Source organism: Falco biarmicus, chromosome 7 (assembly GCF_023638135.1).
Source record: "Falco biarmicus isolate bFalBia1 chromosome 7, bFalBia1.pri, whole genome shotgun sequence".
In the NCBI taxonomy this organism is placed as follows: Eukaryota; Metazoa; Chordata; class Aves; order Falconiformes; family Falconidae; genus Falco; species Falco biarmicus.
The window spans coordinates 45,035,793-45,050,382 of record NC_079294.1 but is presented as its reverse complement, the minus strand read 5'-3'; the positions used below and the strand labels follow the sequence as shown (position 1 = coordinate 45,050,382).

The window sequence follows — 14,590 nt, the reverse complement described above, 5'->3', positions numbered from 1 at the left end:
TGGGAAAGAATATGTAATCAATCCAATTTGTTCATCTTAGTGCATAAAACCAGAAGCTGGTACTGTTTGGAGAGGTACCTGCCTGGACTTGTGTCTCATCACTTCACATCTGTGTGGAGCAGGTGGGGAGGAAAGGATAATTCTGAACAAATCTGTGGGTAAACAGGATGTTCTGTCAGTGTTTCCCGTCTCCTGTTGCACTGGGTGGGCTTCATTTCCAGAAACCAGCTAAGCCTGAAGTCAATAATACCACTATGCCTCCGATTTTCTGTAGCTTCTTCATATATAACGAAGTATTTGTACAACTGTTGAGCAAAAAAGCCAGCCAGCTTTGTAATCTGGTTTGGTAAGACGCATTTAGTCAGATGCAAATTTTAGAAAGTGGTTTTCTGAAGTATAAAAAGAGAGAGAGGGGAAGCTTGCGGTCAGCAGCCACTTCTGCAGCCCCTTGGCTGAACAGCACGAGCCCTGGCACAGCTCCAGGCAGAGCAGAGCCAGGAGGACCATCCTCCTCCAGTGGTTGCTCCTGCAGGCTTCCTCACCCGGCGGGAGCACGAGGCTCTTCTGTGCACACCCAGGGACCAAATCCAGGTTCTCTGCTCGCTGCACGCTTTCACTTTGGGGAGAGGAAAGAGCCTGGGCACCAGCAGAGGCAAGAGGAGGGATGGGTCCTACCCAGTGAGCTAGGCCATGGCCCCCGCTGCCAGCACTTCAGTTTGTGCCCATCCCCTGTGCAGAAGTTAAAAACCCAGGACAGTCAGTTCCTCCTCCCAGGCAGGAGGCTGAGGGATGTCAGGTCCTTGCGGAAGCCACCAAAGAATGGGGCTGGGTGGAACGAGCTGTGCTGCACCCTGGTCCGATGGTCCTCGGCACTGCCCCACACTGGAGGCCTGGCCTGGACCCCAGGCACTGGAAGAGTACTCGATGTGCAGCACAGGGCAGGATTTGTCCATAGCTCCTTGGGAATGCCTCTCCAGTCCAAGACTAAATTCGCCGTGGTGAGAGGGGTACGGTGCTGCCTCATCACCAGGGCTGTGACTCGGGCAGGACATTTTCGCTTCTCGCCCTCCAGGAAGGGAGGATTTCACTTCTTTGCATCGAGCCTAACCCAGATTCCTGGGCTTGGGAACAGAGGAACGATTCAGGGTGACTAACTCCAACAAGAATTTTACCGAGAGTGAGCAAGGGCTCCGGGCTGCAGACAGTGATGACAAATCTTAGAAACTCAAGCCTGTACTTTGGCAGGAGGGTTTATTGTTTGGGTTTGGTTTTTTTTATATGATCCTTTTTATTACTTGTCAGCTGTACAGTGTGTTCTCAGATGGTATATTCACAACTTCATGTTTTTTGATCATGACCATCATTTTTTCAGATAACAGAACAGTGAACAACTGGGCGCTTGGCCAGGTCTTTCCCCATTGAAGCAAAGTGAAACTCGGTGAGAGGGTTTCTCCGGAGCTCTCTAAAAGGATTTTCTGTGACTGTATCCCACAACCTCCACCACCTCTCTGGCCCTTACCGAACACAGCTTTTGATGCTGTGAGCTGAATGCCCCTGCCAATCTCCCATCATCACCTTTTCCCAGGGGAATTGTTCAGGCTTTCTCAAATATCCCATCCTATCACACTTCACATCTTTCCAGGAGGCACGTTTAGGCCTACCAAAAATTAGTGAGCAAACTTTCTGGCAGCGCATTTGCCGAGGGGTAACTGCCAAGATGAGATTTAGGGTGAACCAGCCGCCGTGTGGCTCTGCCGTGGAGAAGCCGCCAGGACCTCTCTCAGCAGTGCAGTCCCCAGGAAAAATCACAAGGCAGGCTTTAAAGTAACGGGATTATTTCCAACCGTTGTAAATGGTCTGTGCTTCATCTTGGTTTTCTGGCAAATAAAACCTTTGAAAGATTTCTCGAGTTAGATTTTCCAAGCCTTTTCCCTGTGTGCTGCAGGGCTAGAAACCCTTGTGCTGGAGCTGGTAAGGGAAAGTGAGAGTCTCCTAGAATCCCTTCAATCCCACAGGTGCTGGGCTTTGGGGGCCAGGTGGTCCCCAGGTTATTTTGAGCCCTGTGGGGCTCACCAGGCCAGGGAAGCAGAGGTCTCAGTGCTGTGGCAGGGAGCATCAGTGGCTGGCTTTGGGTCCAGCAGGTTTATCTCCCTTTTGTGGGACAAACTGTCCTGTCTGAGAGCAATTCAGCTTTCAAACATTTGCATTCAGGTTTGAAAAGGACTTGCACTGTGTAGCTTAATCACTGTGGGTCTGAAAATTAACAGTTCTGCCTAAAACCATAAAATTTGGCCCCAAGAGTTAACTAGACTTGGCTTTGCTATTTCTCTGTGCTGAATCAGCTCCTCACGCTGCTAACAGCGTGGCTGAGACTGGCCCGTCCTCCAGGCAGATGGGCCTCGAAGAGATGCTCCCTGTCTCTGAAAAGACATGCTGCTGTTTTCATAGCCTCCCACCGCCGCCCCTTCGCTTGCAAGCTGGTGGGCTCTCACCTAATCATGTGCAGGCACCATGTTTTGCAAACGTATTTGCTATTACAGCAGGCGAGAAGAGATTTAAGTGAGTGCTGTAAAACTAACCTCCACATCAGTCAAAAGAAACAAAAGCAAAAAATAACAAGGATCTGCTCAAAATTACTTCTCCATCCCATTACAAATGCTTAGAAACTGCGTAGCCTCTCCAGCACAGTGCGATTTTAAAGCGGTTTAATGGGCGTTAAGTTGTTTAGAGCTGATAATGCCGCTTCCAACTTCATCCTTTTCCTGCATGGAAATAGGTAGTGGCTATCGACTGGTGTAAATCGGCTACTTTAAAGCCGTATGTGCTGGCTTAGATGTGCTAAGAGTCTCTCTACAGAGTTTTCAAGGCCTGAATAGAATGTGTGTGGTTAGGAAAGGGATATATTGAGTTTCTTCAGCAGAGGACTGGTTCCAGCGTGTGTGCCCTATGTGCTGGAGAGCTGGGGACCTGCTGTAGTTGAGCTTTACATCGTGATCGCTACGAGAAAAACCCGGGCTGCCAGAGGGCTGTTTGCCAGTCCAGACAAACTTCTCACTTTCTCTTTTCTTTTTCTTTCAGGACAAACTGTTCATAATGTCAGTCAAAAAGGAAGGTGCCCACAAGAAGTGGGCTGCCCTGAAGGAGAAACTCGGACCCCAGGAGACTGACCAGTCGGAGGCTAACCTGGAGAATGCTGAGCCAGAGCTGTGCATCCGTCTCCTGCAAATGCCGTCAGTGGTGAACTACTCCGGGCTGAAGAAGCGGCTGGAGAACAGCGATGACACCTGGATGGTTCAGTTCCTGGAGCTGTGTGGGCTGGACCTCCTCCTGGAGGCCCTAGACAGGCTGTCTGGGCGAGGAGTGGCCAGGATTTCTGATGCCTTGCTCCAGCTCACTTGCATTAACTGTGTGCGAGCAGTCATGAACTCCCACAAAGGCATCGAATACATTGTGAACAATGAGGGCTACGTCAGAAAGCTCTTCCAAGGTGAGAAGACATCTTCCTGCTTCATCCATCGCATGCAGCATAGGGAGGGACTTTTCTGTTGCTTATCCTCCTGCCCTGCACCAGGCTTCTTGCAAATTGTTGGTTGCAAGTGATTAATGAGATTGTTTTCTTCTTTAAGATAATGCTGCTTTGAAATCACATGGGCTTCCTTTGCCACCCAATGCTATTTCCACACAGATATCTTCATAGTTTGCTGAGAAGCCATGGATAAACCCAGCCTTAGCTGTATGCAGGCTTGAGAAGTCTTCAGCCCTTTGGTTGTCAGCAGACATTTGCTTTTTAGTCTCTGTGAGCCCCAAGGGAAGAGTGAGAGGAATTAAAAGGGCTTGGAGACTTGTTCTCTGTAAAGAGGAGGGAAGGTGGCATGGTTTAGACTCCAGACAGCCTGTTCTCTGCACTGCTCGGTCCATTCCTTTTAGAAGATGGTAGGTAATACCACTTGCTTTCCTTTACCATTCACTTGGCTTGTCGTTAGGTATGAAACTCATCAGGGCATCTCCTAGAACTTACTGTACAGCAATTAATGACGGTGGTGCTGGGAAAATAACTTCTGTGCTGCTCCACAGAGCTGAGATCACAGCTGTGCCCAGAAAACCTTATTAACAGCTCTTTAAAATGCATTTAGTCTGAAAGCTAGCTTGCTCCCCTCTTCGGTTTTGAAGTCCTCTTCCTTCCTCTCCTCCCTGTGTTTTCTTAACCAGTGTGAAATATAAAACTGGCATTTTTCTGCTGCGAAAACAGGGGGGCACCCTGGGCTTTTCAGCAGTTGAGCTTCTTTGTGCGCTAAAAAATGAAAAATCAGATGGTCAAATCCACTTCCTCCCAGCTGCCGGGGTTCACAGAGAAAGAGTAGTGGAAAAAAGGGAAAACATGGGGACTGGTTAGAACAATTGGCCTACTTGATATGCATATTGGGTATTTCTGCACTAAAAATAAGACTCATTAATGGAGGAAGATGGTTCATCTGCTGTTCTAGAAAGGACCCATATGTGAAAATGGGAAAAAAAATGCGTGACTGAGTGCTGAGGCCTTGGCTGCTGTTGCAGCATGCCGCTGGTAGGTGGAAGAGATGAACAGCTACAAGCAGCAACAAAATCCCAATAGGATACCTGTAGCATTTACTGTTTCCACTAAAAGTTATTTACACGTCACGTAATGCTATTGGGATGGGATGTCTATACATTGAGAGATTTGTATTCCTATCTTCCATGCAGTGGCTCCACTCCGTCTTTTTTCTACCACTGATCATAACCCATGTAGCAGAAGACACTGAGATTCAGAACATTAATGTAATTGTAAAATCTTTTCTGTTTTGTTTTGTTCTTTCTCCAGCACTTGATACAACTAATGTCATGGTCAAAAAGCAAATATTTGAACTCTTGGCTGCATTGTGCATTTACTCATCAGATGGCCACGCTTTGGCTTTGGATGCCTTGGACCATTACAAGGCAAGTGTTGGGCTGCAGCAGGAGGTATGGCTCTGCTCTGATCCATGCAGGTAGATCCATGTACCACAGAAAAGGTCTGGGAACTAAGGTCATTTTGCATCGTTTTTGGTAAGAGAGGCAGGGATTTATAAGGTAAAAACTGTAGGAATTTGGCCTGGTCAGCATAAGTCCATGGTGCTGCTCTGTGACTTGTCTGGACAGATGACTGCCAACCACAAAGTCCTTTCTGGCAGGAAAAGCATTACCAGATTAGCAAAATAGATGGTGCCACATCCACGGGTTTCACTGGCCACAAGCTGAGGTAGGTGCATCAGTTATCAGAAAGCATAAAAGCATCCAAGAGGAGTTTCACTGCCTTTCTGTGCCAAGCAGACCCTGTTTCGTAATGGAGGAGTGCTGCTCTTACCTGTATTTCCCCATCTTGTGCACAGTGGGATAAACTGAGAGATCTTAAGATCCTAATTCCAGCTGAGAGCCTGCACCAAAGCGGTAGACATTTCTGAACAGAAATATCACGTGTGTTATTAACAGAGTGTGAAGAACCAGCAGTATCGATTCAGCGTCATAATGAACGAGCTCTCCAACACAGACAACGTGCCATACATGGTGACACTGCTGAGTGCTATCAATGCCATCATACTGGGGAAAGAAGAGCTAAGAACAAGGACACAAATCAGAAACGAGTTCATAGGTAAGGATGTTTGTTGAGTCTAACTTTCTCTGGAGGAAATCACTCGCCAAGCAGTTTTATTTTCAGATGTATCCATAAGGTGACTAAAGAGGGCTGGGAAGCAAAACTGCAAATATTAAAGGCAGACTTTTTTTAAATTATTTTTTGGTTCTCTTCAACAACCTTTCTGTAACCACTTTTTTTTTAACTGTGCTGCTTTCCCGTAGCTTTGATCTTTTCTGGAATCCCAGTAGTGCTGGATCACTTGAGCTTCTTCAATAAATTTCTATAACCAACCGTCCTATGTAGCCGTATTTCTGTATATTGCAACTCCTATTAACAGTAAATCAGGTTTCTCCACCCTGTGTCTGCTCAGCTGAGCCACAGAAACTGCCCTGTGATTCAGAAATACTTTCCAGCTGCTTGAATACCAGGATCCTAGGTACCGTTGTTAGGACCTGCCTCGCATAATACACACATCTGAGCTGGTAAGCCTGGGAACCGTTTCTCTCTGGAGTTCATCTGACTGATTTTAGATGTCTGCTTTGTGACTCATGCCCCAGAAGTGCCTGTGTCCCTCAGTCACTCCAGGGGGATGCTCCAGTGGTTCACGCAGCTGCAGGCATGTGTCCATGGGCCTCTTCATTTGCCAGATGACCCTACCCACTTTGACAGATCCATCTAAAGACATTTTCACTTTTTCTCTCTGCAAAAAGTGTTCATGAGCATAACATTATATAAAAATCATAATAGATCAGAACCAAGTAGGTCATAATGCCAATATATCTAATTTTTTTCTCTCCCAGGGCTTCAGCTGTTGGATATTTTAGACAAGCTAAGGTAAGGATCACTGTTTAAATTTTCTTTTATAAATAAGATTCACAGTAATGTAGCTGTGGAAATGTAATACTTATCAGCCTTTGGTTTTGTGAAGTGTACCTGAGTAGGGTGGGCCATGCCTGTGTGTACCCATTATATGGGAACCAGAGGCATTAGGCCGGTGTTAAGATGCTTTTGCCAAACACAGTGTCACGGGACAAGCTGTTGGTGCAGATGGCATTGACAGAGGCTCTGGGCACAGATGGAGCAAGGCTTAACAACGTCCTCATTGAGGCTGCATTTCACACTGAACCTGAAGAGGTGCTGTGGGCTCGCTGAGCAGCTTGCTGTATCCGACACACCTTCACTGCTAGTGTTGGTCCCAGAAGCATCCAGCTAAAACAATTTGCTAATTCATATCTGGACAGATCTGTCTTCACAGGTTCTTAATTTAAAAATTATATTCTGTCAGAATTCCCATGATAAATCCTAGGATGCATTCTAGCATGAGTTGCAGTTATTCATGTAACCGGAATGGCTCCATCCAATCCCATAAAAATTAGGGAAAAGAAGATCTTTCAATAGTGCCAACCAGCAAGGGTAGTGTTCCTGCACTGAGTGGTCTCAAGAGTGCTGAGAAAGTTGACTTTAGAGTATTTGGGAATTTTTTAATCCAATTTTGAGTAACAGAAAAGGAAGGTTTTCAAACAGAAATATGACTGGAATATTTTCAATTTGTCTTGACTTTAAGAAGAAGGTGGCCCGGTTTCAAAAAGGTGGAAATGCCACTCTTATTACAGCTCCAAGGAGAAACCCATACAAAGCACACACTGGGCCATGTCTATGGGTGAAAAGTCCCATTCATGTCTATGTGCTGGCTGTAGAAAGAGGTACATTCTGTTCAAGAAAGGGTGCACGCACTGATGGCATCTGATCCTTTATAAATAAGGTAGTTGGGCACTTTCAACACCAGCTAGCTGAGTCTGAGAGGCAAAGAGATAAAAGCCATTTAAATAAAAGCAATCATCTGAAAATCAGTGGAGGGCTCTCCAGTGAACATGAATGCTGTAATATTGTAGAGACATAGAGGAAGACGATCTGCTTATCCAGTGTGATACCTTTGAGGAGTTCAAGATAGAAGATGATGAGGAATTATTAAAGATATGTGACGGGATAAACATGAATGATCATCATGAGGTCTTTTCATCTCTCTTCAATAAAGTAAGTAGACCCCCATGTGGGGCGCAAGGTCATGCAATGGCAAAGTTAACACACTTTGCCTGGAACCAACCTTGCTATGATGGAAAGTTGCCGTGTCTTCCAGGTGAGCCGCTCTCCGGTCTCCATCCAACTGCTGTCCATTCTCCAGAGCCTGCTGCACTTGGAACCATCTCACCACTCCAGCCTCCTGCTGTGGGAGTCCTTGGACGCAGTAGTGAACAGAGCCCTTTTGCTCGCAAATGACAGTAAGAATGACATATCCAGCCTTGCACTATCCTCTTATTTTCCCGTGTCCCACCCACTGCCCACAAAAGACCTTCCAAAATGTGCAGTAAATAATCCATGGGACTTGCTAAAAGCTGAACAGAAGCTGTGACAAAGCTACACCTCCCGCACAGGGTCAAGTCTTGATGTGAAGCCCCAGCCATGCGGATGCTCATGAGAGCTTTAGGCCACGTTCAGCGGTGGGCTCGGGGTTCATGGCCATGCTTTGACGGTTAAGCCCTGAGCTTTGGGTTGTGGGAGTCAATGGGAATCTGTCCTTGTTGGCATCCTGCCACTGGTGCTGGCTAGTCTTGCTGACAGGCGTGTTCAAAACAGGGTTTGTGGGCCAGGACCATGGGAAGGAAATTGCCTGGAAGCTAAAAGTGCAGTTGTGCAAAGTGGCACCAGGGAGTGGGCCCTGTGGCTTTAGAACTGCTGCTTGGTGAGGGCTGGACAGCATGAGCCAGTGCTTGGGGCTCATCTCCTGCTCTGACCCCGACTTGTTCTCTAGTTCAAGGGAACACAGTTGAAGAAGTCATCGAGAGGCTGCTATCTATCAAGAAACATTCAAACAAGCAAAAGCGAGCTGAAAACCGGCTGTGTGGGGGTGCAAATGAAGGCATCCAGGCTGAGCTAGAGCCATGTGCACATGCAGCGCAGAGCCCAGCGGGATCATCAAACCCCTCCAAGGCACCAGCAACTCCCCCAGGGCCACCCACCAACGAAAAGATCTCGTCCTGCCAGCTCACAGCCTGCTGTGCTTCACCAGAGACTTCTAACCCCCCACCCAATACTGCTCCCACCCTGTCACCTCCACCTCCACCTCCACCCCCACCACCTCCACCCCCACCCCCCGGCATGGCAGCTGTGACCCCCACATCCCTCACGACAAATGCACCTCCAGCCCCTCCACTCCCTGGCGCCCCTCCACCCCCACCCCCGTTGCCCTCCATGGGTGGCATCCCTCCACCCCCACCCCCACCCCCATTGCCTGGCATGGGTGGCATCCCTCCACCCCCACCCCCACCCCCATTGCCTGGCATGGGTGGCATCCCTCCACCCCCACCCCCATTGCCTGGCATGGGTGGCATCCCTCCACCCCCACCCCCATTGCCCTCCATGGGTGGCATCCCTCCCCCTCCCCCACTCCTGCCCGGCATGGCAGGAGATCATATAGAAGCCGTGGTGGCTTCCCAGTTCAGCTGCCCTCTTGGCTTGGGCAGGCCTCCCCACAAGACGATGAAGACACCAACGCTGAGAATGAAGAAACTGAACTGGCAGAAGCTGCCCTCCAACGTGGTGAGAGGTGGGTGCTTCTGGCATAGAGTCACTGCTGCTTCAGGGGTGACCCAGTGGGAGAGACACTGTCTTTGAACCTGACAAGTGGGGTTGAGTCATTTAGACACAGAACTCACCTGATTTCCATTACATCTGACCTGCAGGGTTTCAATAAATAAAAGTAACATGAAACGACTAATATAATATAATAACCATTCCAACTAAATCAGTAGTTTGGAATAGCTTGTTTATAACTGAAATACTTTGAAATTAAAAGAAGGGGGAGGGATGGGAATATTTCCCTAATCCACCATGACATGGCTTAGGCTTGAGTTCTCAACAGGCTCAGATCTGGGTGCCCCAGACTTTTGTTCCCCTGTTCATCTATACTTGTAGCTGAGTATATCAAATTAATGAGTAAGAGTGCAGGTAAGGGTCATAACACAGTTCAAGAAGGACACTGAAAGAATTGGAGAGCCGTGAGAATCATTGACTTGCCTCTTGATTTTGGGGTTACATTTCCCTCTCCTGGTGGTTCCAAAGAGGAGCATGAAATGTGAGAAGCCAGGACACATTGTCAGCTTTGACCTAGACAAGCAAGGCAGGGAATTTGGCATAGGTGAAGCTTAAATAAGGCATGTTTTCAATCACAAGAGCAGTTCATGGTTGGGATTATTTCAGTAGAGACTTCTAGAGGCACATGTAGGTGACTTTTTTTTTTTTAAAAAAAAAGATGTTTAAGGAAGTGCAGTGGGAATTAATTCAAGCAGTCCTATAGCCAGCATTATACAATGAGGCTCGATTATAAAATGAAAAATGGAGAAAAGCCACAGTCAGAAAATGTCTAGGTTGTGGCCAATCCTTCAGCTAGCATGTGAGGAAGCAAAAATAACACCAGCCAGGGGACTAGAAAAGAAATGTCTGAGGTCCTTCTCGTGCTGACCCAGTTTGCCTACCATGGAGAAAGCAGTTGTATGGGGGGAGGTGGGGCTGTATGGCCTCTGTGTGCCCAGCACTGCATCCCCTTACCAGCACATCTTGGGGTAAAGCACCAGGTTTAATTACCTTCAGGCCCTTTGGACCCTGCCTGTGGAACTTGCCCTCCTCAAAAATTAGCATTTGTCCAGGACCGATGTCTCTTCTTATTTCATTTGTCTTCTGAGAAGTATCCCTTCTAGCAACTTTGCCCAAAAGCCAGGAATTTGCAGCTGTCCCTCTAGCCAGTCTGAACACCTTGTCTTTTTTGCAGAAAGTCATTCAATGTGGGCTTCAGTGAGCAGCAGCAGTGAGGAAACTATAGAGCCCAATTACGCAAGCATAGAGCAGCTCTTTTGCTTTCCACAAGCAACCCCGAAGGAGAAAACAGCAGCACCAGTGAAGGCAGAACCAAAGGAGGTGAGGAGGTCCCTCTCGTTCTTTTGAAAAAAGATCACTGCAGACAGCTCATCTAATATGAGATATCTTCTTTTTCTTTAATGAAGATCACATTTTTGGACTCCAAGAAAAGTCTCAATTTGAACATATTTTTGAAGCAATTTAAATGGTAAGACATGACCAATTTTCATGACAGTTGACAAAACTTTGAGCAGGTTTTGCATAGTATTTGGAAGGTCCTCATGAAACCTATTCTAGCCAATGCACTTTGGTGGTCTGTGTTACTGAAACATCTGAACATTTCCCAGTTTATCCTACACTGTCTTAAAATACTGAATTCAAGGGTTAATATGTTTCTACATACAAAATTCCCATATGTTGGCAAAGGCGTTACATCTCCATGTTACAGATAAGGTTATGGCACAGACTCTTTGGGTGACTCAGGCTGTGAAAAATCTCTGGAGATCAAATCCCTCCTCAAAACAGGGCCAATGCAAAAGTTAAGAATTAAGTTTTCTTTTAAGGTAATCAAATGCCCAGAGACAGAGATCTGGGTTGCAGGATTCATCTCTGGCCTCGAGTCATTTGACCAGGGCAAGAAACAAAATTTGGGGCATAGCAGGTATCCACGTCCCATTTCAAAGTTGATCATGGAGACATGTCTTTCCTTTTGGATGATTGTGGCTCTCACTAGGGAAAGCATGGAGCACTTGCACAGATGCACGTCTCGGTAGCATGTTATTGTGGAAGAGGGGTCTTTGGGTGATGGCTGACTCTGCCTCTCCTCCCTGCAGCTCCAACGAAGAGGTGGCTGCCATGGTCCAGAATGGGGACCGGACGAAGTTTGATGTTGAGGTTCTGAAGCAGTTACTGAAGCTGCTGCCTGAAAAGCATGAGGTCAGGAGAAAAAATGCTACCCTTAGTTTACAGACCTGAACATGCAGTGCAGTCCTGCAGTCTTGACTCTTTATTTCCCATTAGATAGAAAACCTGAAGGCCTTCAAAGAAGAGAAATCAAAACTAGCAAACGCAGATCAGTTTTATCTTCTCCTCCTTCAGATTGCCAGGTAAGGATGTTGGTCATGAACTTCAGCCCAATCTTTTTCTTGGTTTACCTCTGGGAAGTTTAAGTTTCTTTCTAGAAGCCTCACAGACCAACACTGGGTTATAGCTGGTGGAGCCCCCCTTCCAGCTTAGAACTATCCCTTTCCCTGTTACACTTAGAGGAAAGGCTGTTGCTGCTCCAGCACCTCCTCTCCCTCTGAAGTAGCAGAAGGTGGCCCAGACCCAGGGTCAGACCTGCCCGGGGAGGTCCCATATCTTACTGAAAGGTGGTGCAAAATGCAATGCCAAGACGAGGGAATCCATATCTCACACGGTGGTCAGTCTTCTCTTTGCTGATCGCAGTGCATCAGCAGAAACTACATGCCCACTGGTCCCTAAGGCAAGCAGCAGCCCTTCACCTCCCTCCACAAGCCACAGACACTGGTTCAATGTGGATGTGGTTGACAGCGTTGTTGTGGGAGGCCAGACTTACCTGTGATGTGGGAAGAGGACCGCCGTGCCAGCCAAGATCACAGTGCCTTTAAGGCTTGAATCGATCTCTGTCCTTAGCTACCAGCTGCGCATCGAATGCATGCTGATCTGTGAAGAGACCACTGTTGTGCTGGACATGATTCAGCCAAAAGCTGAAGCCATCCGGAGAGCCTGTGAAGGTAAATGACTTGATTTTATTTCTAGATGTTATTTATGACAGGAAACTTTAAACGCCCCAAAACTCCCCTGAAGCTTTGCAGGGATACTACCCAGCCCCTCCGAAACTCCCCCATGGTCTATTCACTGGTTCACTGCAGAATACAGGAGGCAGCTATAGGTACCTCCACTGATGGTCAAAGCACTTAATAAGACCAGAGATCGTTTTCCCTCACCCTCAGCCCTCTTAATCTGCAGCAGATGTGTTCCCCTGAAACACTTTCAATGGTGAAGCATGGGGAGCTTGTCAGCCCTTTCAAAGGAGCTGAATTTAGACAGCAGAGCTAGCCTTTTTACAGCTAATTCATTTGGCGTTTTTTGCCCCATGAAGACCTTCACACAGCAATTTTCTCTGCTGCCAGAAAAGCACATCGCAAACTTCCCCCAGAAAGTAGTGATGCTTCAGTTTTTTCCTTGCCTACAAATGGAAACAGAAGAAAAATTTTGTTATTTTGGCCTGTAAGTGGCTGATGCTCCAGTTTTGTGTGTGGAGAGATTGTTCAATAGGTTTTGGCCTCCTGTGGCAGAAACCTCAGGTCCCACTCCACTAAGAGCAGGGTGCTTTCCTTGGCACTATCAAGTGCCGCCTGTCCTACAGAGCCAGTTCCCCCAACTCCTGCTGGGGGTTTCTCCAGCTGGCCTTACAGCTGCCTGCTGGGATAAATTGAAGCTTCCCCCTAAAAGTGTCTTCCCAGCAGCCCAGTTGTCCTTTTTGGAGCTGTTCCTGGCTCAAAGCTGAGCGCTTCAGAAAGTACACCACTGCAGCACCCCGTCATAAAAGCAAGGACAGGGACTGTACCCTTCATGCCCTGATAATCATCTCCACCATGCAAGACCAAGAACAGGGTGACCGTGTCTGGTTTTAGCAGCTGGCAGATAATCACAAGGCTGTCAGAACTGGCCTCACTGCACAGCTGAATGGAGTCTGCAAGATTAAAATTGCAGCCCAGTTACCCTCACCCACACCAGGGTAAACTGGAGTACTTGCAGGGAAGGCAGCAAGTTGATGGCTGTTAGTGAGGAGGGTCCAACTCCAGGTTATTTTCAATTGGGAATGAAAGACCAGATGGAAAGAAAGAAAGAAACATAAATCAACAAAACCTTATACAACTCCTGGAATTGCATTTATGTAGAATCAGTTTCTCTGCAGGTTGGGCCTTTGGGCCACAAAGCTGAAATACCAGATTTGGTTTGGTTGGAATTCAGAATCCCAAGTTCAGTGCAGTTTAGGAAACATTCTGGTGTAACAGAAGCTTTTGTTTAAAATTCCTTTATGTTTTTCAGATCTTCTGAACAGTCATCGCCTCCCACTCTTTTGTCAACTGATTCTCAAAGTTGGAAACTTTCTGAACTACGTAAGGACTTCCCTTGTCATGTCCTCTCCCCATTAAAGTATGTGGATGATCTCCTTTAAGGTTGTAAATTGGATGGGCACGGGAGTTACATCTGCTTTCTTTCTCTTTTGCAGGGAAGTCACACAGGTGATGCCGATGGGTTTAAAATCAGCACTTTACTCAAACTAACAGAAACCAAAGCAAACCAAACCCGCATTACGCTGCTCCACCATATTCTGGAGGTACCACTATCAAGTCTTGGGTGACAGGGAAGGGGGAGGATTTTATCACAGATGAACCATTTCTCCTACACTACTTTCAGTTAATGCCACAAGCTCATGTTTGTATCCTCCCTGGCTAGCTGCAGTGTCACAAGTTGGGAGTGTTCAGATCACTTAGGCTGGTGGAGGCTGCTCGTGGCCACTACTCAGGAAGCTCCTTATTTTAAGACTTGCTGCTTGTGGGCGCTACTCAGGAACCTCCTTACTGTAAGACTTGTTCTGCTTTCCTCCAGCATCATTCCCCACAATGGCTGGAACTTCCTTTTTCATGTTTGTGCAATCTGCATATCATCAACTGCAAACCGCAGAGCACATGGCTGCCAAAGCTGTCCCGTCTGGTCTGTACCTGTTTAGCCCTTCTGCCTTTCCATGACCTCTTCCTTTTCCAGCAGGCTATGCTCGAGCTTTTCATGCTCCTCTCCAAGCCTCCCTGGATTTCTTATTCCCTGTTTTTTCCTTTTTTATCCATGCTCTGTTCTGCTGCCTTCATTCATCAAGGTCCCTCCATTCCAGTTATGCAAATTCAAGCCCTGCTTTAGCTGGCAGTAGCTTCAGCAAGCACAGCCATGAAAATAAATAATGTAAATAAGATTCAAGCCCTTTTGATACCCCCCTGGGACCTAAGGAGGTGTCAGACTGCA

At 47.2% G+C, this 14,590-nt stretch overlaps 1 protein-coding gene across 2 annotated transcripts in view; it reads left to right on the top strand.

Moving 5' to 3' along the window:
- LOC130152362 (inverted formin-2-like) overlaps positions 1–13,949 on the top strand; it is a 31,687-nt gene extending 17,738 nt beyond the window's left edge. Inside the window, exons 2-15 of one of the 2 annotated variants that reach the window (XM_056345814.1) lie at positions 3,079–3,487; positions 4,841–4,956; positions 5,488–5,647; positions 6,433–6,466; positions 7,525–7,666; positions 7,770–7,911; positions 8,442–9,236; positions 10,458–10,603; positions 10,690–10,751; positions 11,377–11,479; positions 11,564–11,649; positions 12,197–12,297; positions 13,619–13,689; positions 13,803–13,949. In XM_056345814.1, coding sequence (XP_056201789.1) covers positions 3,079–3,487; positions 4,841–4,956; positions 5,488–5,647; positions 6,433–6,466; positions 7,525–7,666; positions 7,770–7,911; positions 8,442–9,236; positions 10,458–10,603; positions 10,690–10,751; positions 11,377–11,479; positions 11,564–11,649; positions 12,197–12,297; positions 13,619–13,689; positions 13,803–13,934 — 2,499 coding nt within the window. In that variant the 3' untranslated portion in view covers positions 13,935–13,949. Of the gene's footprint in view, positions 1–3,078; positions 3,488–4,840; positions 4,957–5,487; positions 5,648–6,432; positions 6,471–7,524; positions 7,667–7,769; positions 7,912–8,441; positions 9,237–10,457; positions 10,604–10,689; positions 10,752–11,376; positions 11,480–11,563; positions 11,650–12,196; positions 12,298–13,618; positions 13,690–13,802 lie in introns of those variants that run through there. The other variant, XM_056345815.1, reaches the window with a different exon arrangement.
- Positions 13,950–14,590: the final 641 nt, after the last annotated feature.